At 53.8% G+C, this 24,991-nt stretch overlaps 1 protein-coding gene across 2 annotated transcripts in view; it reads left to right on the forward strand.

Annotated features, from left to right (window-relative positions):
• ABCA4 (ATP binding cassette subfamily A member 4) overlaps positions 1–24,991 on the forward strand; it is a 138,845-nt gene that overhangs the window by 16,920 nt on the left and 96,934 nt on the right. For both annotated transcript variants that reach the window (XM_051857469.2, XM_070078016.1), the window contains exons 5-7: positions 2,564–2,691; positions 8,025–8,222; positions 23,472–23,561. In XM_051857469.2, the coding sequence (XP_051713429.2) occupies positions 2,564–2,691; positions 8,025–8,222; positions 23,472–23,561 (416 nt within the window). The remainder of the gene's footprint in view (positions 1–2,563; positions 2,692–8,024; positions 8,223–23,471; positions 23,562–24,991) is intronic.

A 24,991-nucleotide genomic window follows, 5' to 3' on the forward strand; every position in this document is an offset into this window, starting at 1 on the left:
TCCTGCTGCGTGTGTGCTGAACCGGCACGCACCTGCCTCTACCACCCCCAGCCCCCGCCCCCAGGGGGCTCGGGCCCAGGCACCCTACATGCTGTGTGCACAGCAACTCCCCCATGGCCCCTCCTTCTGCCCCTTCTCCCCAGCAAGACGTGCGGAGGAGAGGCCGGGTGAGGGAGTTCAAGAATGGTGGCGAGACACACGGTCCCATGGGGTCCTGCCTCTCAGGTGAAGACAACCGGTGTTTACTGAGAGCGGCCTGTCAGTCAGCAGGCTTTCATCCAGGCCCTGATGGTGTCAGGCTCTGGGGCTGGCTGGCAGAGTGCGCCCAGCATTGCCGGGCATGGAGAAAGGGGTGACAAAAGTCAGATCCAGAGGCCCTGGCCCTCAGGAGGTCTAGAGTGTGTGTGCTTATGTGTGTGTGTGTGCATGCTTGTGGGTATGTGCCTGTGTGGTGTGCTTGTCTGTGTGTGTATGTGTGTGTGCAGGCTTTGTGTATGTGCATGTGTGCATATGTGCATGTGTGCATGTGTAGTGTGCTTGTGTGTGTGTGCTTATGTGTGTGAGTGTGCATGCTTGTGTGTATGTGCCTGTGTGGTGTGCTTGTGTGTGTATGAGTGTGTACATGCTTGTGTGTATGTGCGTGTACATGCTTGTGTGTATGTGCATGTGTGGTGTGCTTGTCTGTGTGTATGTGTGTGTGCATGCTTGTGTGTATGTGCCTGTGTGGTGTGCTTGTCTGTGTGTGTATGTGTGTGTACATGCTTATGGGTGTGCATGTGTGCATATGTGCATGTGTGCCTGTGTAGTGTGCTTGTGTGTGTGTGCTTATGTGTGTGAGTGTGCATGCTTGTGTGTATGCATGTGTGGTGTGCTTGTCTGTGTGTGTGCATGCTTATGGGTGTGCATGTGTGCCTGTGTGGTGTGCTTGTTTGTGTGTGTGCTTGTGTGTGTGAGTGTGCCTGTGTGGTGTGCTTGTCTGTGTGTATGTGTGTGTGCATGCTTTGTGTATGTGCCTGTGTACATGTGTGGTGTGCTTGTTTGTGTGTGTGTGCTTGTGTGTATGAGTGTGCCCGTGTGGTGTGCTTGTCTGTGTGTGTATGTGTGTGTGTGCATGCTTGTGTGTATGTGCATGTGTGGTGTGCTTGTCTGTGTGTGTATGTGTGTGTGTGTGCATGCTTGTGTGTATGTGCCCGTGTGGTGTGCTTGTCTGTGTCTGTGTGTGTGTGCACTCACGTGCACTGGACAGTGTTGCTGGAAAGATGACACATATGGCCAGCCACCAGGGCGTCATTGGTGAAGAACAACCAGGCAGGAGGAAAGGCAGAAGAGCCAGGTGCGGAGGGTGACAGGACTTGTGGGAAGGCGCGAGCACAGAGCAGCCCAGCCCTCCCAGAGCCCTTGGCCTTGCTTGCGGCCCCTGCCCAGCTTCCCTCCAAGCCTCTGGACTTGCTCCGTGCAAGGGGGAGTGATGCTGGGCTACCCCACTGGCCCCATCTCCCTGGCACGCACCATGCCAAGAGGCCTTTGTGTGCCGGACACTCAGGCAGGCCTGTAGGGGGGCCTCAGGTCCCATCCAGAGGAGAGGAGCCACACTGAGCCGGCCGGGCTCTGCACTGGAGCGGTCACAGTCCACAGATGGGGAGCAAGGCTGTCAGGCCCTGGGGCAGGCTTGTTGGCTGCCTGGCAAGGGGCAAACACAGTATGGGAGAGGGCTGGATGCCGGGCAGTAGTGGCCAGGACACACAGGGACATGTGATGACAAGAGTGAGTTAGCCAGGGAGGACTCGGGAAGTAGACAGGCATTTTCACACAACCCAGAGCTTCCGCTTTGCATCGAAACGGCTTCGCAGAGATCTAGGCCTGCAACACTCTGGCCAGCACCTCGGGAAGCACAGCAGGGGCCCTGGAGGCTGGCAGAGGAGGCAAGGGCTGATGTGACTCTCCCCCAGTGCAATCAGCAAGAGCAAGCTCCCTCTTCGGCAGGGGGCTAAGTGTGTCACATCCCTGCTGCTGTGTCACCCCCACACTGCTCTGGAAGGCCAGTATGGGAGGTGCAGACACAGAGAGGGGTGCGGTCCCCAGGGCACCATTGACGTTGGGGCAGACCATTCTTTGTTTGTGGTGGGAGGGCTGTCCCGAGCCTGGTGGGATGTTTAGCAGCATCCCTGGCCTCAAGCCCCCAGCACCTCCCCAATGAGAACAACGAAAATGCCTCCCCAGGTATTGCCAAGTATTCTCATGGGGACACAATTGCCCTGCTCCGGCCCCTCCACCCTGACCCTGCTAAAAGCCACTGTCTGAGGCCAACCCCACAAGGCATTCTGAGATAGCCCCTTGCTCAGGCCAACTGTCCCATTGTCCATGCCTTCCTGTTCAAGCGTGCCCAGCTGTTTCTGCAGTAAATGCTCTCACTGTGGGTTGCAGTACTTGCAATGGACCTGCCCCAGGGCCCCCCAGACAGCACAGGTCAAGTTAGAAATGCTCCAGTCGACTCCAGCGCTCCTCCCATTTGTGTGACCCACGTCCCCTTCAGCACCCTGCCCTTTCTCTCCTTGATGCACAGGAAGAGGAATACGAGTTCGGGAGATCCTGAAAGACGAAGAGATCCTGGTGCTATTTCTCAAGAGAAACATTGGCCTGTCTGACTCGGTGGTCCACCTTCTGGTCAATTCCCAAGTCCGCCCAGAGCAGGTAGGAGGGGACAGCAGCAACAGTGGGTGGTCCCTGGAGGGCAGGGGTGAGCACCGCACCCGGGAACATACCAGAGGTCTTGGCGGGTTTTTCCTTCTTGCTTTCATATTTGGAATCCATGACCCATGCCCATGTTCAGAAAAAATACCAGGGGATCATTGAGACAGTGCGTGTCCACTCAGAGGACCCAAGCAGCATAGATCCTGGCAACACCGGAAACCCCCGTGATTTTCACGGCTGGAAGGACCCCGGGGGATCGTGTGGCTCTGCCTCCTCTGTACATTTGAGGACATCGAGGCCAGCCCTTCATTAACCAAATATGTAAGGGCTGCTGTGGGTTCTGCAAGGCAGCATGAACAAGACAGGCACAGCCTCTGGTTCCAGGGGCTTCCATTCCAGCCGACAGAGGGGCAGCAGGCTACGATCCCCCAAGCAGGGACTCCACTGTGTGTGCCCCAGATGTCAGGAGCGGGTGGGACACTGTGGGCTTTGGGCCTTGCAGAGGAGGTGGGGCAGGGCAGGCCTGACAGGAGAAGGCAGCCAGGCCTACGGCTGGGGGAGGGTCCTGGCCTGACAAGTTGTCAGTGGGGGCTGAGGGCGCCTCCCAGGTTACAGGATCTTGGAGCAGCAGCAGGGGAGCTGGCCTCTGCTTCCTTCCTGGCGCCCGGCAGACGCCTTCTCCCGTGTCCCTGGTACATTTCTGACCTCTGCCCCCCACCCCGATATTCATTTGTCCATGTAAATCATCTGTATCCATACAGAGCATTGTCACCATGAATGCCTGACTTACGCATCTGCTAGCTGTTTTATTCCTCACAGTAGTCCCGAGATGGGTCGAAGAGTTGGGGAAACTGAGGCAGCTGGTGATGGCGTTATTCTGTGCCCAGCGATAGAGCTAGAAATCACGAGTCAGCCAAGAATCCAGGTCGCCTCACTGCCGACCCAGCTCAGAGGTTCTCAGAATCCAGGGCCAGCAGTGTCGGCAGCAGCCGGGAGCTCTCCAGAAATGTGCATTCTCAGGCCCAACCCCAGACCAGCTGGGTCCAAAGCTCTGGGTTTTTAATTAATTAATTATTTTTACTGAAGACACAGCGATAGGGATCTCTCCATCCCCTGGTTCACTCTCCAGATGCCCCAACAGCCAGGGCTGGGCCAGGCCAAAGCCAGGAGCTGGGAACTCAATAATCCTGGGGTCTCCCCTGAGAGTGGCAGAGACCCAAGCACTTGAATCATCACCTGTTGTCTCTCAGGGTGTGCACTAGCAGGAAGCTGGAATGGAGAGCGGAACCAGGGCTTGAACCCAGGCACTCCTGGTGGGGAATGCAGGCATCCCAAGCGTCGGCTCTGTGTGTTAACAAGCCCTCCAGGTGATCCTGACTGGCCTGGGGTTGGCAGCCTCCACTGTTTGGGGCTCCTGGGTCCGGGCCCAGCATCCTGGCTGTCGGACTCTGAGTGTGCGGAACACAGGGAGAAAGCAAGCTGGGCAGGGGCCCACAGATACCCTTCCCACTCTCCTCCTGGCCTCTGCTCCTCCTCCACACTCCAGGGGAGACCCACACATGGACAGAATTGAGGGCCTGTGTCAGTCCTGAGATACAGGCCAGCCCCGGGTGCCATCTGAGCCCAGCGGAGGCGGGAGGAGGACTCACGTGGGGACTTTGCACAGTGGTTCCCTGCACTGCAGCGAAGGAGCCTGTGCCTGCTCTCCTGGCTTCTCAGACTCTGAGGTTTCACCGAAACTGGACGAGGGGCCCCGCCAGGGGCACGGTGCGGGGGGGGGGGGGGAACAGTTCCCGGCAAGGCCCTGCCCAGCTCCCCGTCCACCCACCCCGAGGGGATTGGAGGGGAGGTGTCGGCGGCGGCACTGATCACTCATTTTCCCCTTGGCTTTCTCTTCGGCTCATAAAACATAGGTCCCGGCAGTGACTTCCAGTCGGTAATAAAAGGGCGCTGGAGATAAGGGCAGGAATGCGGGGGAAATTTCTTCCTAGTTCCTGCTGAGGTGACAAGTGCTTCTCTCACAGCCGGCTTCTGCCCAGCACCCTGCCTCTGCGTGTTGCCCTCTGACTCCTCGTCAGCCGTCCGCCAGGGCTCTGATCCTGATGGCGCTGGTTCCCTGGGAAGCATGCTCTCTCTGCGCTGTCCAGCCAGGAAACGCACAGCTGTGCCATCCAGCATCCTTGTTAAACCTGGCACGTGTGTGCCTGACCTCGGGGCTCCATACCATGGTCCTTTCTGCTGGTGCCTCAGCACAGCTCCCCCAGGGGAGTCCCGCCCCCTCTCTCCTAGGGAACCATCAGCCGAGGCCAGTGGTACAGCTCTTTGGCTTGTCCCCGCCTCACACCAGCCCTGGAAACGCCTGGACGTGGCGCAAGGCCTGTAAACCCTCTTTTCTTTGCCCTGCCCCTCTTCCCTACCTGCCAGAGAGCTCACAGGTAGTGGTTAAGCTCAGGCTTCGAACTCCAGCAAGACCACACACTTAGCTGTGTGACCTCGGGCAGGTTCATTAACCGCTCTGTGCCTGTTTCCCCACTTGTGAAATGGAAATCATACAAGCACCTATCATGTCCTGTGGGGAGCAAACCGGACTAGACTGAGTTACTGGAATTAAGACTTATTCTATGCATCTGCTCTCCCACAATATGGCGCTGGGAGAGAAGTAAACAGCTTCCGCACAGCTGCCTCCAGTTCAACCAATAAACTGTAGGACTTGCTACTGATTGGAGGAGAGCAGCGTACTCGGCGTGTGGGCAGCCGAGTTAGGATTGGCGGAGGAGGACTATAAAGGAGGAGAGAGATGGCATGCACCAGGAACATCTATGGGGAACACCTGTGCAGCCCCCGTGCAGCCCCCGAGAAGAGCCGGCCGGCGGTGTGCCGCTCCCCTGCGGAAGTGGGGAATGTGGCCAGGGGGAACTGCCCTTCCACGGAGGTGGAAGGGATAGTAGCCAACCCGGGAAAAACCAGCAGCAAACCCGGGGAGGGCCGAGCAGACGAAAGAACAGCGCAGGGTCCTGTGTCGTTCCTCCACGAAGAGGGGGAGCGACAATGTCCCTTGGACTAAAATAAGTCATGTACGCAAAACACACAGAGCAGTGCCTGGCCCCCAGCAAGTGTTCAGTCAGTGCTCCTTGTCTACTCACTCTGCTAAACACTCTGGCCTCAGTGCCCACCGGGCACTGGTCAGGCTGTTTGGGTGCCTGCATTTCTAGCCAGCTGGTGAGCTCTGTGGTGGATGGGACTCTGCCTTGGTGCCACCACCCTCATCCTGGCATGTGGGGAGGGCGGTGATCGGGTGCTGAATGGACACATAGCAGCGTGAGAGGCTGAGACAGGGACCGATTTTCTCCAGTCCCCCAGCCCCTCCCCTGGAGCATGAGGCGCTTGGAGTCCCTCACACCCCCCCCCCCCCCACCAAGCTCTTTCAGCTGCTAGGATTAGAGGTGAGGGTGGAGATCTGGTTGGGGCTAAGAAGTGAGATGTAGACAAAAGACGGAGGTCATGTTGGAGCCCGCAGCCAGCCCCAGCCCGTGAGCTTGCAGGATGCACACCAAGCCCCAGCAGCCAGCAATTTGCTTAGGACCAGCCTGCCTGGTACAGTTGAACAGTTCCCACGCCAGGGTGGTAGAGCCTGGGCCTGCGTGGCTGTCCAGCCCAGACAGCCATGCGATCGGAAGCCACAGGAAGACTGCAGTGCCCGGGGAGTCTTGGGAATTTGGTGATGGCACTCAGGGTCTTGTCCACTGCAGCAGCCCAGTGGCTGCGCCGGTGCCCAAGGGTCCCTGAGCAGGATGAGGGCCCCTCTTACCACCTTAGCCTCCAGAATTCATCCTGGGGATGGTGCCCAGCGTCACTGGCGGGCGCTCCCTGGGAGCTGTGGGGCACAGGCAGGGCACGGGCAGGGCACGGGATCTCCAGATAAACAAGGATGCTTCATGACATCTGAACTTCAGACTCACAAGTAATTTTTCAACTCAGTTGGGTCCCATTTAGACCTTCTGGGGGGACATACTTGTACTAAAAAACAACTCATAGTTTATCTGAAATTCAAATTTTACTGAGTGTAAAAATTTTACTATTCCTACTCTAAGTCTGATGAGAAAGGCAAGAAGGGGTGGGTCATTTGCCATCGCTACAGGTGGTTTCTGGCTGCTCCTCCCCCTCGGCTTCAGAAAGAAGGGCTTACTGGCAGCTTCGTATTGTGCACGAAGAGCCTCTCTCAGATTTTTTTTTTTGACAGGCAGAGTGGACAGTGAGAGAGAGACAGAGAGAAAGGTCCTCCTTTTGCCATTGGTTCACCCTCCAATGGCCCCAAGGCTGGCGCTCCGCGGCCGGCGCACCGCGCTGATCCGAAGCCAGGAGCCAGGTGCTTCTCCTGGTCTCCCATGGGGTGCAGGGCCCAAGCACTTGGGCCATCCTCCACTGCACTCCTTGGCCACAGCAGAGAGCTGGCCTGGAAGAGGGGCAACCGGGACAGAATCCAGCGCCCCGACCGGGACTAGAACCCGGTGTGCTGGCGCCACTAGGTGGAGGATTAGCCTAGTGAGCCGTGGCACCGGCCCCTCCCTCAGATTTTTAAGCAGCTCTTGGGGCAGGCACTGTGGTGCAGCAGAATAAGCTGGCCGCCTATGGCTCCCACCTCCCATAATGGAGTGCCAGATGGACCCAGCTCCCTGCTGATGCACCCTGGGGGCAGCAGATAATGGCATCCATGTGGGAGACTGGGATGGAGTTCCTGACTCCTGGTTTCAGCTGGTCCCAGCTCCAGCTGTTTTGGACATGTGGGGAGTGAACCAGCAGATGGAAGATGTGCCTCTCAAGTCGACGGGAAAATAAACGTTAAAAAATAAAATAAAATAAATGGCCGTGTGATAAAGTGAAGCAGGCTGGGAGCGGTGTGTGGATTTCCTGAGTCGGCTCTAGCAAATGACCACAAACACAGTGCCTAAAAAACGTACTGCTTATGATCTCGTGGTTCGGAGACCAGAAGTCTAGCAGGCCAAAAGCCAGGACAGCCGCCATCCCTTGTGGGGAGTCTGGAGGGAAATCGGCTTTCTGGCACTTGGCAGCTCCCAGGCCGGCCATGGTCAAGTCCTTTTCACATCGCGTGGCTTTTTCTGTCTCCCTCTTCCACAGGTTTCAAGGACCCTGTGATTACACGGGGCCCACCTGACCACCCAGAACAATCTGCTTGTTTTAAAAGCAGCTAATTAGCAGCCTCCATTCCCTCTGCCACGTCTCAGAACGCACCCCAGGTTCTGTGGGTTAGCTGGCGGCATCTCTCGGGGCGGGGGTGGAGCCGGGGTTCTCAGGGTCGCTTCTCCTCCCTGCAGTTTGCTCATGGAGTCCCAGACCTGGCGCTGAAGGACATCGCCTGCAGCGAGGCCCTCCTGGACCGCTTCCTCATCTTCAGCCAGCGACGTGGGGCGCAGACCGTGCGTGGTGCCCTGTGCTCCCTCTCCCAGGGCACCCTGCAGTGGATGGAGGACACCCTCTATGCCAACGTGGACTTCTTCAAGCTCTTCCGCGTGGTAAGCAGTGGGGCTGGCTGCTCGGCCCTCGGAAGGTGATTCGGGGGCATTCCTGAGCCCATGCTGTGTCTGGGACGGTGGCTTGGGGCCCTGGGAGTCACTGCAGGTCCACCGCTAGGTGTGTGGTTGTGGCAGGTTTGTGTCTGCTCCAGGTGGAACCCGTGCTCCCCACTGCCCCCAGCAGGGTGGCCGATAAAGGAGCTCACCTGCCGTTTCCCAGCCAGGTGATGGCGGGCAAGACGTTTAACCATTCTGTCCCATCGCTCGTCTGAATGACGACTATGGTGTGTGGTAGTAGGAAAGGGATTTTTCCACAAGTGAGGGCTTTTATCCTCCTTCTTTGGACTCTGATCCTGACCCCAAATGTTGCTGCTGTTTCACAATAGAATAAAAAAAAAAAGTCATCATCTCAACAATGTAGACAGACAGCCCTGACCTAGCTCACCCTATTCCCAGACAGACGGCACAGGACCTGATCAGCCCCCCTCCTTTGCTGCCAGGGGACGATGAGGAGGAATTCTACAAGGGAGGTACGGGGCAGAGGCTCTCAGGTTGCAGAGTGCATGAAAGTTACCAGGGAAGTTGGTAAAAGATGCAAGTTCCGAATTCCCAGCCCCAGAGACCCTGCAGGAGGAGAGCTGGGCTCGGCCGGAATGCGCCGTTGGCTTAGGGGATCCTGGTGGCGGTGCCCAGAGGTCCCACGGTCAGAACCGCCCACACCTGGTATCCTTCCACGGGGACACGTCACGTATGTCTAGCCTTGAAGGGTATACTGTGCTGCTTTGGTGTCTTTTAAATTTCTGGAGCTGTTGTGGGGCACATCACTCACTAAGAACTTAAACGAGGAAATTGTGTTTTATGTTTTTTCTCCTTGGCTCTCTCAAGTCCCAGAAAGCCCACTGTGCTGTTCTGAAATCAAAGCAAGCTGTGCGCTTTTCAAAATGAAACAGACTAGAAGACCCCACCCTTGCTAGGAGAGTGTGCCCTTCAGGCCTCTGTAAGGTGACTTCCCCTGGGCACGGGGCTCCAAAGCAGGTGAGAGCGCTCAGGACCTGGGGACTCCGACACGCGGACGCTCCCCGCGCTGACTGCTGGAGAACAGAAGCCTCGCTGCCTATTGCCCTGCCCAGAGTTTCCAACAGAGCCGGCCCGAGTTCACACACACACACTCCTTGGTTTGTTTTCAGAGGCAGACAGAGGAGGGTAAGAGGACAAGGAGCCCTTATTCCGAGCAGCTGACCCTAGCACGGCCCAGAGAAGGAGCTGCCGAGGCTCCGTGTCCGGGCAGTAGTGCCTGCTACTACGATGTCTGTGTGCCTGGCCTTTGCGGGCAGGTCTCAGGCCACCAGGGCGCCTGGGACATGCAATCGTCCTGTCACTAAGAAGGATTGGGCCTAACTTCTCTTCTTGAAGCACCTTGGCCATTGATGTAGGGAAATGTCCCGCGGGGGGCCTGACCCAGAACCCTGGACGTAAGAGGATAAAAGGGCACTGGGAGAAACTTTCCATTCGTGACCGGACGCTAAGCTCAGGCCGCTGACAGTGTTTACTTGTCAGACCAGAATGTCTGTCCTTCTGCCCTGACCTTGCTGCCCTGGCAAGTGCTCAGGTTCAGAAAGCAGAGCCCAGTGCTGACCAGTTGCCCTCAGCGACCTGGGAGAGGGTCCTGTGTGCTCGCTTGCTGCTCACAGCACCTGCCGGAAGCCAGACACTGAGCTGAGGCCCCGGCTGCAACCCAGCCGCAGGCAACACAGGGACCGGACACAAGCAAACAGGCCACTTCACAGCAGGGAGGCCTGGGGAGACCAGCAGCACCTGCCCCTAGGACAGCCCCTCCCAGGCTTGGGCTGCACCTTGAACCTCAGATGAGCTTTGAGAAACCACCAGTGCCTGCACCCACGCCCAGACATTCTGACTCAGTTGGCTCAGGGTGCAGCCCAGATCTCAGTCATTTTTTTTTTTTAAGATTTATTTATTTAAAAGGCAGAATTAGATCTTCCATCCAATGGTTCATTCCCCAATGGCCACAATGGCCTGGGCTGGGCTGGACCGGACCAGGCCAAAGCCAGAAGCCAGGAGCTCCATCCGGGTCTCCCAGATGGGTACAGCATCTTTCGCTGCCTCCCCGGGCACATCAGCAGACAGCTGGCTAGGAAATAGAGCAGCAGGAACTCGAGCCACACCCATATGGAATACTGGCTTCGCAGACAGCGGCTTAACCTGCTATACCACAATGCCTGCCCCTGGACGTCAGTATGTTTTAAAGCTTCCCAGATAATTCCAAAGACCAGCCAAGGCTGAGAATCACTGACGTGGAGCCTAGGAGTTTGACTTATCAACTTCTGTAGACCAAGCATGATAGCGGCAATACCCCAAATGCTTCTGAGGCTTCAAGGCGCTGATCACCCCTAAGATGGAAGTGCTGTATAGACACGTCCTCCCTCCAGTTCTCTTACAAAGCCAGCACGCTTCAGAGCCTGGATGGACGTAAGGAAGAAGCCCAGGTGGGAAGTGGCCCCCGGCTGTCCTGTCCTCTGCTCGGGCTCTGGGGTTGGGGGAGCCCTGGCCGCAGGACACCCAGGTCTGATTTTCTGGTGCCTTGGCAGTGTGCTTCTCCCCTCGACAAATGCATAGAGCAGCTGAACAATTTAAAAAAAAAATTGACTAATAAAGGAATCAAAAAGAAATTACAGGCATTAAGATGGGATTTGGCTTTTATTGCTCCCGAACCCAGGCTATCAGTAGTGTTCTTTGAAAAAAATGACCTTGAGGCAGGCCAGGACAGACCCCCTGATCCTCAGAGGAGGCTGGGCCAAGCAGGGCCGCTCTGAGGCGGGAAAGACCTCCTGGGCCGGGCTGTTGTTGCAGCTGCTTTGGCGGGCAGCCACGCTCAGCTCCGGTGCGGGAATGCTGGCCTCTGCGCCGGGCCTTCCTCATGCGCACGTAGGCCAGTGTATAAATAAGGTCTTATTAAATGCACGCCAGTTCTCATTAACCAAGAGGGAGAAATGTTAGTAAACCACTGTGACGGCACCTGCCCCTGTTGTGGAAGGAGCCAGGGTGTGGGGGAGGGAAGTGGGGGGTGCAACCTTGAGACCCTGCAACCCATGGAGCCCAGCGATTAGGGAGGTGGGGGCGGGGGTCCTAGGGCCAGCACCAGCTGGGACCAGCTGTGTTTTCCCCTGGTCCCTTGGAGATCCCAGTGAGTGTTGTCATCCTCCAACAATGCAAATGTGGCACCCATGGCTGCGTGCACACTCACGTGTTCTTGCACATGGCACAGGCAAACTGGTGACCCAGAGGGGCTGGGCAAACAAGACACCAGGTGCCTGGATTTTCCTGAATGAGATGTAGCTTCTCACTTTCACCGGGGTTGAGACGGCTCCAAGGAGTTCCTCTTCCCTTGCCCTTTCCCACCTTTCCCAGGGCTCAGCAGTGCCAGCTGGAAACCCAGCAGCCCAGACCTGGGCCGAGGTGTCACCTCTGCCAGTACCACCCGAAAGGGTTTGCACCTCGTAAAAAGCCTCGGGGCCAGTTGCAGGTGAGGGGTTGGGACGAGTCCCATCTGATTTGGCCCCAGCCCGCCTGCCCCTGCTCCTCCCGCTCCCCCTCCCCCTCCCCCAGGGCCTTCCTGTTTTCCCTCTGACTCTGTGTGCAGCTTTGAAATCTTGCTGAGAAGCAAATCTGTCCCTTCTGCTTTGAATGTTTATTTGTGGAAGTTCAGCAGGGGGACCGAGGGGGGTGCCAAGACCAGCCACGCTGCTGGGAAAGTGCAGTCACCCCCCCTCCCCACCATGGGCCTGGGTTGAGGGGCTCCGCACACCCATGCTCGCGCCCATGCTCGCGCCCACGCCCACGCCCACGCCCACGCCCACGCCCACATTTGGCTCCAGCTCACTTTGATCCTTTCTTTCCTTCCCCCTACCATATTCGGGTGCGGATTTTGCTTTTCTGACTTTGTTTACCTGTGGCTCTTGGACCATGGGTGCTGAACACTGAGTTCCAGGAGAGAAAGGACTTAGTTTTGGGTCCTGACTGTGAGCTCCCGTCGATGTCCGGCTTGGTGCTTGGCTCTGCTCCCTGAGTTCCTGGAGCACGAGGAATAAGCAGAGCAGACCACCAGCTGCCCAGTGAGAGCCACCAGTTTTGTGCTCAGGGTCGCTGGCTGCCCTTTGTTAAATTTCAGCTCCGCGTTTGCATTTGGGGTGAAGTTTCTGGGAACGCCCCCTCCTCCAGGATTTAAAAATGAGGCGCCCTCCTGACTTGCATAGGGATTTCCTCTCTCTTCGCATGTCTAAGTCTTTGGATCCTGGACTTTTCCCCCTTCCTGGGTGAAGGCTTGGGGAGGGAGGAGAGAGGTGAAGGCCACGGACTGGCACCACCCGAGGGCAGCGGGGCTGTTGGCTGGACACAGAGCTAAGTTGGAAAATGGGTTCCTTGTGCTCTTGAAACGGATGAAGCTGCTGCAAGTATGTCTGATTCTGAGCACTCACACTTGCTCTGCCTGCATCTACAAAAATTGTTACAGCCGACATGCCCCCTGGGCACATGGATTTCAATAAAGAAGACTCAGAAATAAGAGAGGATCCTTAATGTCCACTAAATGGGTGCAAGGCCTATCGGCCTGGCATTTGCCTGCCAGGATTTGTTTTAGGCACCGGGTATGCAGTAGGCCAGATTTGCTTTTCGTGACAGATCAGATGTTGTTACTATGGATTTCAAAAGAAAGAAGTACTGAGAGGTCAGAACTCAAGTGGCTTAAGACATGAGCAGCCCCCGGGAGGGCAGCCCTTCAGGGTAGCAGGGCCTGGGGTCCCGGCCTTTACTCTCTAAGTGTGGACCCAGCACCTGCAGCCCAGCCCAGGCACGTTGTTTCTAGGAAGTGTTTCGGCTCCTGATGTTTCTTTACAGAACAGGAACCCTTCACCTTCGTGTGGTTTAAGATGACCTTGAATAGCCGTCAAGTGCTCCAGACTTTTCCTCTAGGGAAATGCAAGTTTGTATAGACACAGACACAGGGCAGATGGGAGGTCAGGGAGCTGAGGCAGCCATGCCCCAGGTTCAGAGCTTTTGCATCAAACTCTTCCCCACCTGCCACCAATGTCCATCCTTTCCTGAAAGGTCTCAGCACAGCCACAGAGTCTCCCCCATCCCTATGAACTAATCAGTGTCTGCTTGCTGGGGCACACAGGCACCTCCCAGTGGCCGGGAGCCTGGGTCCTGGCTGTGGGTCAGCACCTACCTTGCTGCCACTGAGAAGGGACCTCAGCCTCCCTGTCTGAAATGGGGATCCTAAGCCCTGGCCTGTGTGTCAGAGGGTCACATTAGAGAAGAGCTGGAAAAGCGCCTGGAAGCGCAAAGGCTTTGCTGGAACCGAGGTGAGCACAGCTGCCCTGCGGAGGATCCCTGCTCCCCCATCTCTTCCGTCCCCGGCCCCCTCCCCCCCCCCCCCCCGCCCCGGGTGGAGGCCTCGCTCACAGAGGCAGCTTCCAATCCCAAGCTCCCTCTTGCTTTCATCAGCCACGGATCCGAGGAGAGAAGACACTGCAGGGTAAAAGGGGCTTAGAGTCTGTTAGGCCAAGGAATGTCCCCTACCTGACCCGTGCCCACAGCCCAGAGCCCAAGCTCAGGTCACAGGCTCTGCCCCTCCAGGCCTGGGAGACAGCAAGTCTCTGGGGCCTCTCCCAGCAGAGACAGTGTGGCGAGTCTGCCCTGCCCCCAGTCCCGGTGGCCGAGTCCGAATTCTCCACGGGTGACGCATTTCCTAGCACTCGGGGTGTCCCCTCCTGGCTGCCCCTTCCCCACCAAAGCCAGCTTCCTCTCTTTTCATCTGGTGCTTAATGACTGTCAAGTTGCAACAAACAGGCCTCAACGCCACATTCTCCCAGTTGCTCAGCAACGACTTCCCTCCCGGATGAATCTGGACTTCCTGTAGCTGCAGCCCAGGACTGCACAGGGCGGCTGCCCTTGGTTTGCTTTGCGCCTCTGGCCGGGTGCTTCCGAGCTAGCAGCCTAGCAGCCCTTGCCCCAGCACCTTCCTCTGGCTCCCAGAGGCCGTGTCCTCCCTGTGAAGGCTCTTGGAAGCCGAGGCTGCCCGTGTTCCCTTGTGTGTCCTCAGCCTAGAAGTGAATACTGCTTCCAGACAGTCTGACTCACAGAAAGTAAAACTCCTGAGACCTTCCTTCGTGTGTGGGTAGAGTGACATCTGTGTGATGAACCCACTGCTTTGAAAACATCAAGGGCCAGCACTCAAGGTGTGTTGGAGCTGATGTGCTTTATTCTACGTATGTGTGAAATAGGACACAACCTCAGGGAAAAGACCTGGGTTTTTTCCTCTGATGACCCAGAGATCAAGGCTCAGGGGCTGCTCAGACCAACCACAGTGGGGAGGGGGACCCCTTTCATAGTCCTTTTATGCCTCCTGTCTTCCTCGGGAGGTCCCATCAGAACTTGAACTCGGGCTGACAGTTCTGAGCCCAGTCATAAGTCATGGAAAGGTTACTCATTATTTGGGAAATTAAGATAATGTGTCTGACATAGAAAGCTGTGTGTGTGTGGGGGGAGAGAGAGAGAGAGTGAGTGAGTGTGTGTGTGTGTGTGTGTGTAGGGCTGATACTTGCCATTTTTGTCTGTGACCTTTTTTTCCAAAGAATGCTTTCATATTTCCATTCAAATAAACTTAGTGTCTCCCAGTTCTTCAGACAGGAACAATTTATGTGCATTTGGGCAGATAACGGGAGAAGGGACCCAAAGGAAGAGGAGAGCCCTGGGAAAGTTCTGGTACAAGTTCCGGCCACGTCAGTGAGGCAGCTGGGGGCTGGCTGCAGGTGGAAGGTCCCTGGGGCGGGCCCTGTTGTGAGATGGAAGTGGTGTCTCAGAAGAAGACCCTCATGATTCAGCACCTCCACTGCAAAGAGCCAGGAAGGGAACAGAGCGAGGGTGCCAGGGACGTAGCTAGAGTCCAGGAAATATTTCATCAATGAGTATGCGATCAGAGAACATCAAAGAAAAAAGTGTTTACCAGGCATGTACGGATCTCAGGCTGCCGGGTCCACTGTTCCTTCTCCCCCATGTTCCTGGCCTTACTTTTACCTGGCACTCTGTTAATTTCTCTCTGGCTGGCTCTCACATTCCTCTCCCTGTGCAGAATCCCTGGCTCTCCTCTTCCATCCACAGACGCTGCCCTCCTCCTCAGGATCATTGCAGGTGATTGTCACCTGCCCCGCCCCCAGATAGAGCTAACCACCCCTCTGGTGGGTTACCACCAATTCTGGTAGAGAAATCTCTCATGGAACCTAAAACCTCAGCAGATTTCATTCCCCTGCCCCCTTTTTCTGACTAGATGATAGTTTACTCGCAAATTGACACAACACTTATTTATTGAGCACCTACTGTGTGCTATGCCCTGAAAATATAAAAACAAAACAAAGCTATCCCTCTGCTTAATGAGTTTACAATTTACTGCAGAGACAGCTGCCTAAAAATAATAGCAAACCAATCTAAAAGTGATCAATAAATGCACTAGAAATTTATATTTTTATTTATTTGAGTGATAGAGTTATAGACAGAGAGAGGGAGAGACAGAGAAAGGTCTTCCATCCACTGGTTCACTCCCCAAATGGCTGCAACAGCCAGAGCTGAACTGATTCAGAGCCAGGAGCCAGGAGCTTCTTCTGGGTCTCCCACATGGGTGCAGGGCCCCAAGGGCTTGGGCCATCTTCCACTGCTTTCTCAGGCCATTAGTAGGGAGCTGGATCAGAAGAGGAGCAGTCAGGGCATGAGCCCATGACCACATGGGTGGGATGCCAGCGCCACAGGTGGAGGCTTAGTCCTCTGTGCCACAGCGCTGAGCCCTGTCCTAGAAATGTTCAGAGCAGCCTGGAGGGGCACCTAACCCAATAGCAAGGAAGGCAGGAAGAACACGGTGATGAGGAGAGAAGGCTTCCTGGAGGAGGTGGACTCATTTCCAGTGACTTGATTCTGGCCAGGCATGGTGTCTACAGGCCACAAACTTTGCAGAGGTTACAAAAATGTTTGAGACTTGAAGTGAAAAAAAAAAAGCTTCTAAAAATAAAAAATATAGAAATTGAACATTTAAGGAAGGTTGTGTTATTCAGCTTTGCTGTGAAATTTAGTATTTACAAAATGTGAAATTTAAAAGCCAGTTTACAGACGAGGCTTTCACACTTTCTCAACTCTGATGGCTGAGAAATCCTACGAGATCATTCATTGAGTTACTAGAGGCCAAGGAATTTCAAGAGCAAAATTAAGAGCCTCAAAAATGTGCATTGATACAAGCATAGAAAAAGATATATAAATAGATAGAGATATAAGTGCTTTCCAATCTGTTGAGTTTGCTGTGGGATAAAACCTACAGGTCATGTATGCCTGGATCCAGGCATGGAGAGAAGACATCCACTTAGGTAAAATGCCATGGACGGTTGCCAGCCACAGTCAAACGAGGAGCTCAGAACAAGCGGTAATCAAAAGTATTAGGAGCTGGTGACTGAGTTACTTCATGTCCAAATTCTCTGGACGCTCGAGTGTGACAATCCCTTAGCGTCTGTGCCGCTGGGCTCCTGGCCCCTTAGGAGCCTTCCTGTCCATCAGACCACGTTGCTTTTTCCCTGCTAGCCTTTTGGAGCCCGGTGCTGGATTTCAGGTCTTTCAAGGGTCCTATGGCTACCCTGTCTGCAATCTGAGTGCTCGTCCTTCCTAGACTCACATGTAGCACTGGTTTCTGGATCTCTGGGCTGGAGATTTGCACAATGGGATAGGAATGGGGCAGAGTCACTGATGCTTCCCAGGCGGAAGGTGGTGCCATCGGCTGAAGGAGGGCATGCAGACACAGAAGCTGGCTTGGGGAAGGTGATGTGATCAGTTCGGAAAGTGTTGGATCCAAGCAAATGTCCTGCATTTGGTTGGATGTGCGGGTCTGAAGCTGTGGAGGGAAGCTTGGGCTGGAGGTGCAGATGTAGAAGTCATCAACAGAAGGGTAGCAGGTTAGGAGGCAGGCGTTTGGTCTATAATTAGGATCCTGCTTGGGACTCCCCTTTCCCATATTAGAGTGCCTAAGTTTGAGTCTCTGCTCTGCTCCCAATTCCAGCTTTGGGAAGTGAAACAGCAGATAGAAGATTCCTCCCCACCCCCCTTTGTCTTTGTTTCTCTCTCTCTCTCTCTCTCTCTCTGCTTTTCAAATAATTTTTATTAAAAAAGTAACAGGTTATGTAATAAAGGGAGTGAGATTACCCAGGGAGAGAGTGCAGGCCCAGAGAAGCAAGGGTGAGGAGGCCCTTAGGATCTTTGATATTAAGAAGAAGGAGAAGATGGAAGAGATCCTGGGAGAGGCAGAAGAAAGCAAATCGAATCAGGCTAGAGCAATGCACTGATGGCGACAGAGAGAAAAGGGCACCGTCTAAAGCTTCAAGATGGGATAAGCATTCAGTGCAGTGATTAAGACGCCGCTTGGCATAAGCGTGTGCCAGATCAGAGCGCCTGGGCTCCAGTCCTGGCCACTCTGCTTCCAGCTTCCTGCTAATGCAGACACTGGGAGGCAGCGGTGATGGCTCAAGTACTTAGTCTTTGCCACCCACCTGGTAGACCTAGATTGGTTTCCTGGCTCTGCCTGGCCCAGCCCCAGCTGTTGTGGGCATTTGGGGAGCCAACCAGTAATAGACAATATCTCTGTCCATTTTTATCTCTGATTCTCTGCCTTTCAAATGATTTTTTTTAAGTGTCAACAAAAACAGAGAGACCTGAAAACACAAAACCGGAAATATCCCATTAGATTCCCGCAGGAGGAAACTGGGGATTCTGGCTACAGCATCTCGCTGCTGGTGGGGGAGTGAAGATGAGCAATGTGGACTGCGCTCTAAGCAGTGTGGGGTTACAGGGTGCAGGAGGAAGTGAGATGCAGCCATGGAGGGGGCGGGATCCGAAGGAGATTCCTTCTCCCCATGATGAGAATCCCGATCACCTACATGAGTGAACACGGCGAGGGGCAGGCTCAGGTACACCAGTGAGATCCTTGAAGGTGCTGTGTCCACAGACGATCAATGTGATCTGTGTGATGACATCACTTAAAAACGGCCATTGGCTGTGAGTAACAAAATGCTGGAGTCCTGTGCGGTCACCCGGGAGGGGTGTGGGACTGACTCTGGGGGTCTCCTTGTCAGCCTGGGCTCCTCTCTATCCCCCTCAGCATCCCCAGGGTGTGATGCCTGCCCCCCCCCTCCCAGCACAGCAATGCTCGGGGCAGGCAGTGCCAGGGCAGCGGGCTCTCCTGTAAGAGATCATTTCCAGAAGACCACGCCCCTGCCGTGATACAGAGTTGTTTGCAAGGAGGGCTGGGAGGTGTTTAGTAGGCAGGTGTAACCAGGTGTTATCATCTTCAGCAAAACTGATCGGACAGTACCCGACTCTGTTGTAGCACGATGCTGGTCACGCAGTGCTAGGTCGTGTTTGTGGAGGAATGCTTCATTCTCTCTTGTGCGGTCTTTCTTATGCTTCCTTTATTGATTTATTTAGAACTCTTAGTAACAGGGTGATGAGAATTCAGGTGAGGTGAATGTCTCCCCCCAAAATTCATATGTTGAAATCCTTGTCCCCAAGGTAACGATGATAAGAGGCAGGGCCCCTGGAAGGTGACTGGGTCATGACTGGGATGAGTGCCCTCAGCAAAGAGACCCCAGGAAGCCGGGTTGTCTCTCCCACCACATGAAGACCCTCTGAGAAGGGGCCATCTGTGAAGCAGGAAACCCACCCTCAGCACCCACTGTCCCTGCCAGAGCCTGGATCTTGAACTTGCCAGCCTCCGGAACACTATAAGCAATAGATTTCTTTTTGATACTTTGTTATTGTAGCTGGAATAGGCTTAGGTGGTTCTGATCTGTATTTGGAACAAACACTTGCCCTTTAGGGAAAGCAGAGACACCGTTTGGGGCGGGTGTTCTATGAGCTCCATTGTATTAGCTGATGTGACTGAAGCACAGACTGGTCACAGTGTGGACGTCTGTAGAATTGTCAGCTAGAGGAAAATATAAAATTGAATCGAAAGCTTGATGCTTGTGGAAGGAGACGTGTCAGTGTTAGCAGTGATGACCCTGGAGAGGGGAAGTTGTGGGGAGATCTCTTCATGGTTCTTCCTGGAAGTGAGCAGTTATTATTGCAGGAATCTTTTTTTAAAGATGTATTTATTTATTTGAAAGGCAGAGTTGGAGACATATAGACACACACATACACACACACACACACACAGAGAGAGAGAGAGAGAGAGAGAGAGGAAGAGGAAGAGGGAGGGAGCTCAGTCGGTTGATCGGTCGATCGGTAGATTGGTCGATCGGTCTTCCCTCTGCTGGTTCACTCCCCAAATGGCCACAACAGTTGGAGCTGGGCTTCTCTGAGGCCAGGATCCAGGAGCTTCTTCCCAGTCTCCCACATGGTCGGAGGAGCCCAAGGACTTGGGCCACCTTCCTTTGCTTTCTCAGGCACGTTAGCAGGAAACTACATTGGAAGTGGAGCAGCCAGGACTAGAACCAGTGCCTATACGGAATGCTGGCACCACAGGCAGCGGCTTTACCTGCTACACCACAACACCAGCCCCAGGGATCCTTTTATAAAAAAAGGAAAAAAACTAGGTGTTCCACATCTGATTCAGAACTTCCTGGTCAATAACATTGAGTTAGTGAATTTGAATTTTCAAAAAGTCATTAATTTACTACTTCTTCACTGTATCTAAATCTAATGAGACCTCAACATAGAGGAATTTGACTATTTATTCTTCTTTAAAAAAGAGATTTATTTGAAAGGCAGAGTTACAGAGAGAAAGGGAGAGACAGAGATTTTCCATCCGCTGGTTCTCTCCCCAAATGACTACAATAGACAGGTCTGGGCCCGCCAGAGCCAGGAGCCAGGAACTCCATCCGGGTCTCCCACGTGGATGCAGGGGCCCAAGCACTTGGCCCATCATCTGCTGCTTTCCCAGGCACATTAGCAAGGAGCTAGGTCTGAAGTGGAGAAGCTAGGACTTAAACTGGCATTCATGTGGGATGCTGGTGTCACTGGGGCTTAACCCACTATGCTGCAACACCGACCCCTCTTTACCCTTTTTAAGAAAGGCAACTTTAAAGAAGACTTGTGTGGCAGGGCTGTGACTGGACATTGATGATCACAGCCTTCATGGTAACCTTCATTCTACCACCTGGCACGTGGGTTTATGATTTGGTCTCCAGATCTGCTGTAGAAAATGCAATGGATGGGATGATTGAATGGTACAGAGACAAAAAGACATCCTTGTCCTTAAGGATCATACCATCTCATTGGGTGTCGGAGGCATAAGCAATTATAATCCATCTGCATGTTGCTATAATAAGAACATTCGCTTACTCATCAGATACTCTTTGAGTGTCTAACATGAGCACAGCAGCACAAGATGCAGTTCCTGTTTACACAGAACTTAGAGTCAAGTGACAGAGACAGACAAGAGGCTAATTTCCAGGGCTGACAAGGGCGAGGAAGGAAGTAAACTGGGCTCCTAAGAGAGCAGAGAGAGGTAGGTACTTTTGATTGTACTGAAGATGACCCTCAGGGGAAAGCAAACACTCTGCACCCCAAATTTCCACCAGGACCACCCTGACTGCCTAGTAACCCATCAGACTCCTCACACTCTCGGGGCCAGCGCTGTGGTGTAGCTGGTAAAGCCGCCACCAGCAGTGCCAGCATCCCATATGGACACTGATTCCACTCCTGATCCAGCTCCCTGCTAATGCACCTGGACAAAGCAAGGAAAGATGGCCTGAGTACTTGGGTCCCTGTACCCTCGTGGGAGACCTGGATGAAGCTCCTGGCTTCTGCCCCATCCAACCCCATGGTTATTTGGGAAGTGAATCAACAGATGGAAGATTCTCTCTCTCTCTCTCTCTCTCTCTCTCTCTCTCTCTCTCTGTAACTCTTTCAAATAAATAAATACATCTTTATTTAAAAAGAGAGAGAGAGCACAGCAGGGCCTGGGCAAGTTGCAGCGTGGAAGAAGGAGCATCTGGACCCCCTGGGGTCACCTGTCTTTCACAGGGATCACTGTGCTAGGAAGGAGGCTGGATGGACAGTGGAAATGTTCCAGGCACACAGGGTGGGAGGAGGGGGAGGTGGGAGAGGAGGCTGGAGAGGGAGCCAGGGGCAGCTTGTGAGAGGCCTCTGTGTTCAGCATGGCCGTGACCTCCCCTCCTGGAAATGGGGGGGCTGGCTTCTGAGCAGAGAATTGGCATAACTGGATTGGACTGTTAGAGAGCCCTCGGCTCTTTGTGAGGATGCTTTGGAAGGGAGGGGACATGGGCCAGGGAAGCAGCAGGAGGGCTGTTCCGAGCACTGTTCTGGGAAGGAGGAGAACAAAGGCAATCATCCTATCAGGGAAGACAAAATAGGGGGGAGCATTCAGTCAGTGTTCATTTAAAGCTCTATCCATTTTGTGTGCAAACAGCTTCTTATTTATGTTTAAAACTTTTTATTATAGAAGCGTGTAAAGAAGTATAATCACATCATGAACCCCCATGTACTCGTCACCCAGCATTGACTACTAGCCACATGCGGCTGTTCTTGTTTTAATCATTCTCTTCCTACCTGCCCCCCAACATCCCCGCTAAAGTTTTTGGAAACAAATCATAGATAACATAGCAATTATTCCCACATACTTCCCTAAGTATCTCTAATAGATCAAAACGTGTGTCATAAAACCACATGGTGTGGTCACTCCCAACAAAATCAGCAGTACTACTTGCATATGATCGAGTACCCAGTCCATGTTCATGTCCCTCCAGTGGTAACAGCTGGGTTGTTTGGATCAGGTTGTCGACACGTTGCTTAGGTCTCTAGTTAGAGAGGGAAGGTGGCTGGGGGAAGAATGGACAGGACTTGGTGATACCTTGCCACTGGCACAGGTGTGCACCTGCTTCCTTCCTACTCGCTCTTCTCAGCCCCACCCTCCTAGGGGCTAAAACGGGAATGAAGGTGCTTTGCCCGGCATTCACTCAAACTATTTCCAAGGTGCTGGCCAGCCAATGCTGAGGCCCAGGGTCAGGTTAAAGAGGGAAGCTGCTTCCTAGCGTGCAGCCTTCCACCCCCTTGGAAAATTCTTCCCCTGTCTGCTTTGTGTGTCCCATGCCCAGAAAAGCCTTTCATTACCCACTCAGATGCCAATGTCCCCTGACTGTGTAAAGTTTTTCCACAGTTGCGAGTGAGAATACAAAGGCCCTTGTGCCCACCTGGGGAGAAAGTGGGGCAGAGTCAGGGCTAGGGAAGGGAACCCGGGCAGTCCCGGCCTGGCTGCACCTGCTCCTCAGCTTGGCTCATTTGAGAGAACCACACTGGCAGTGAAGAAGCCACCGAGGCCTGTGGCCCACACATTCTCCGCTGAGGATTACGAGTTGAGCGTATTAGAATGCAGATGCCAGGGCTCACTTCTGACCTCCTCACAAGGCACACTTGGGTTTGAAACCACTATCTCAAAACTGAGAACTCGGTCCCCAAAGACCCGGATGGGATCAGTGATTCCGTCAGTTTTGGAACGACAAAGAATGAAGTCAATCAGGACTTGACGTCAGCTTCTGGTAAACCAGGGATTCACCCTGGGCTCTGGGGCGCGGGGGCAGCGGAGCTGTGGGCTTCCACGTCCCCTGTCAGCATGGAAAATGCATGAGCACCCTGAGCTGTTGCATGGGCCGGGATCAGGGAACCCTGCTGTCAGGGGGCACATCCATTGGGGAGCTTCTGGTTCCTGCCAGCAGCAGCATTAAATGTGGTGGGTGTGACTGGCGAAATCTCCTAGAGACAGTACCGTGAAGTAGAGGAAGACACACAGCTGCCTCGGAAAGGAAGCTGGGAGAAAGACATGAACAAGGAGGCAGCCCCGAGGGGCACAGTTAGGCACCTCCTTCCCGCTCGGGCAGCTGTGCGCTGTTTTCCTTCCTCCAGGAGTCTTGCTCGGTGTTGCTAAGCCAGCAGTCAGAGTGTTACTTTAGTGTATTAAATGTCACCATGAAACTATTTGTGACTGACCAGCTCAGCGGGGTGACTTGGAATAAGAGCCGTTGGTTTTCTCAAATAGATAAGAGCATCTGGTTTCTGGAAGCAGAAACGGTCCTGCGGCAGAAAGAGAGCAAAGAGTTTTTGAGCACACAGAGCAGAGGCCTGTGTGTGTGTGTGTGTAGAACCCTGGAGCACACTCTGATACATATAACTTGTTCCTGTCAATTACAGCTTCCCACAGTCCTAGACAGCAGATCTCAAGGTATCGATCTGAGATCCTGGGGAAGAATATTATCAGACATGTCACCGAGAATTCAAGAAGTAAGTGGCCCATTGATGGTAATTATAATTTCATTGTTTTCTACCATTTTGTCATATATATTAAGTAATTGTACCTCACATCTGTTAAAGGAGAAATACATTTGATCCTTCTATCCAGCAATTTCAAAGCACCTGTTCATATTCCAGATTATCCATGCTCCCAGGTAGGAGGCAAAAGGAAAGGAGCCATCATTCTGCTGCTCGACAGAAGTAACTTGCCTGGCGTAGCCCAGGCCAGAGGGCTGTGCTAGGTCTCTAGTACTGAGGTGATCTTACAATCCACACAGACTCACACTGCCAGACACAATGGCACTGGAGGCACTGTCCCAACTGCTTGATCTAAACTGACTCATTTCATCCCTCCAAAATAATTTACTTTTTTTTTGTTAAAGATGTACATTTTTTTAAAAGATTTTATTTATGTATTTGAGAGGTTACAGACAGTGAGAGGGAGAATCAAAAAGAAAGGTCTTCCGTCCACTGGTTCACTCTCCAAATGGCCGCAACGGTCGGAGCTGCACTGAGCCAGGTGCTTCTTCCCGATCTCCCATGTGGGTGCAGGGGCCCAAGGACTTGGGCCATCTTCTACTGCTTTCCCTGGTTACATCAGAGCAGAAAGCTGGATTGGAAGAGGGGCAGCCAGAACTAGAACCGGCGCCCATATGGGATGCCAGCACCGCAGGCGGAGGATTAACCTACTGTGCTACAGCACCAGCCCCAAGATGTGCATATTTGAATTAACGTCTGGTTGTCAAGCCTTCTCCTATATAGAAGACAATCCTTCTGGAGCCAGTGCTATGGCACAGCAAGTTAAGTCACCGCCTGCAGTGCTGGCATCCCATATGGGTGTTGGTTAATGTCCCGGCTGTTCCACTTCCCATCCAGCTCTCTACTGATACACCTGGGAAAGCAGTGGAAGATGGCTCAAGTGCTTGAGACCCTGCCACCTATGTGGGAAACCCAGAAGAAGCTCCTGGCTTCGAACTGGCCAAGCCCTGGCCATTGCAGCTATCTGGGGAGTAAACCAGAGGATGGAAGATCTCTCTCTCTCTCTCTCTCTAACTCTGCCTTTGAAATAAATAAATAAAATCTTTTTTAAAAACCCAATTCTTTCTCTTGATGGTTGAGAAGTGCTGGGGATATGATGGTGAACTGTCAGAGGTGGTCGTGGCCACTGCCCTTGCACGCTACACAGTCCGACAAGGAAGACCTGGGCAGTAAGTGCTGCTCGTCCAGTGTGGTGAAGTGCTGTGACAGGGAGACAAAAGATGGAACATAATTTCCCCTGATCTCATTCCTCGTCAGTATTCCCAGCTGACTTAGGCTCAGCCAACTTGGGAAACCCCCTGGTCGTCATCTGTTTTTCTGTAACTAAGCTGAGCGGAGCAGAGCAGCAGTGCGGGGCAGAGCACGTTGGAAACGAGCCCACT

This window comes from Oryctolagus cuniculus, chromosome 7 (assembly GCF_964237555.1).
Source record: "Oryctolagus cuniculus chromosome 7, mOryCun1.1, whole genome shotgun sequence".
Taxonomy (NCBI): domain Eukaryota; kingdom Metazoa; phylum Chordata; class Mammalia; order Lagomorpha; family Leporidae; genus Oryctolagus; species Oryctolagus cuniculus.